The sequence below is a fragment of the Austrofundulus limnaeus genome, unplaced genomic scaffold (genome assembly GCF_001266775.1).
Source record: "Austrofundulus limnaeus strain Quisiro unplaced genomic scaffold, Austrofundulus_limnaeus-1.0 Scaffold2311, whole genome shotgun sequence".
NCBI lineage: Eukaryota > Metazoa > Chordata > Actinopteri > Cyprinodontiformes > Rivulidae > Austrofundulus > Austrofundulus limnaeus.
The window spans coordinates 3,833-4,729 of record NW_013954713.1 but is presented as its reverse complement, the minus strand read 5'-3'; the positions used below and the strand labels follow the sequence as shown (position 1 = coordinate 4,729).

General features: G+C 48.8%; 1 protein-coding gene across 1 annotated transcript in view; it reads left to right on the top strand.

The window, feature by feature from the left end:
- Nucleotides 1–565, top strand: part of LOC106510777 (lethal(3)malignant brain tumor-like protein 3) — a gene marked incomplete at its 3' end in the record, with an annotated part of 1,729 nt that extends 1,164 nt beyond the window's left edge. The window contains 2 exon segments of the mRNA XM_013999498.1: nt 342–396; nt 480–565. Coding sequence (XP_013854952.1) covers nt 369–396; nt 480–565 — 114 coding nt within the window.
- Nucleotides 566–897: the final 332 nt, after the last annotated feature.

Here is an 897-nt window from a genome sequence, read left to right as displayed (position 1 = left end):
CATTTATATACAAACACATTTGCACACACACACACACACACACACACACACACACACACACACACACACACACACACACACACACACACCACTCAGTCATGGCAGTCAGGTGTGTTGGAGCAGGTAAGCTCTAAAACACAGGATGGTGGCCCTCCAGGACCAGAGGAGGTTTGAACACAGTTTCAAAATAAAGTTCACAGGTACTCTTCAAAATAAGAGTCCTTCTCTCTCACAGGTTGGATTATACCAGAGATAAATAAATGTTGTGTTGTTTTTGTGATTCACCTGTGTGATGAAGATCGTAACCATCATCTTCATCTGTGTGTGTTTTCTCTGAACAGAAGGAACCTGAAGAAGACGAGGAGGAGATGAAGAACAAAGTTAGCAGCACTCAAGGTAAGGCTCACCAGCTGCTCTCTGATTGGCTAGTTGACTTGTGAGAGCAGTGATTTGATTGGTTCATTTCTTCTGGACTTCAGTCAGCGTGAAAAGGCGCTCCTGGTCCTGGCAGCAGTACCTGAATGAGCAGAAGGCAGACGCGGCTCCGCCCACTCTTTTCACACAGGTAATGCACCTGTTCGGGTGACACCTGTGTTTAAATGGACTGAACTTTTACATGGACCTCTGTTCTCCATTAACACACCTGTACACAGTTCAGCTGGGTTAGGTCTGGGCTAACAGCCGTGCTGTTTCAGAACCTCCTCTCCGGTGGTTCTCAGGACCTCCTCTCTGGTGGTTCTCAGGACCTCCTCTCCAGTGTTTCTCAGGACCTCCTCTCCAGTGGTTCTCAGGACCTCCTCTCCGGTGGTTCTCAGGACCTCCTCTCCAGTGGTTCTCAGGACCTCCTCTCCGGTGGTTCTCAGCAGGTAGAAGGGAGTACAGCTGCCTGTGGATTAG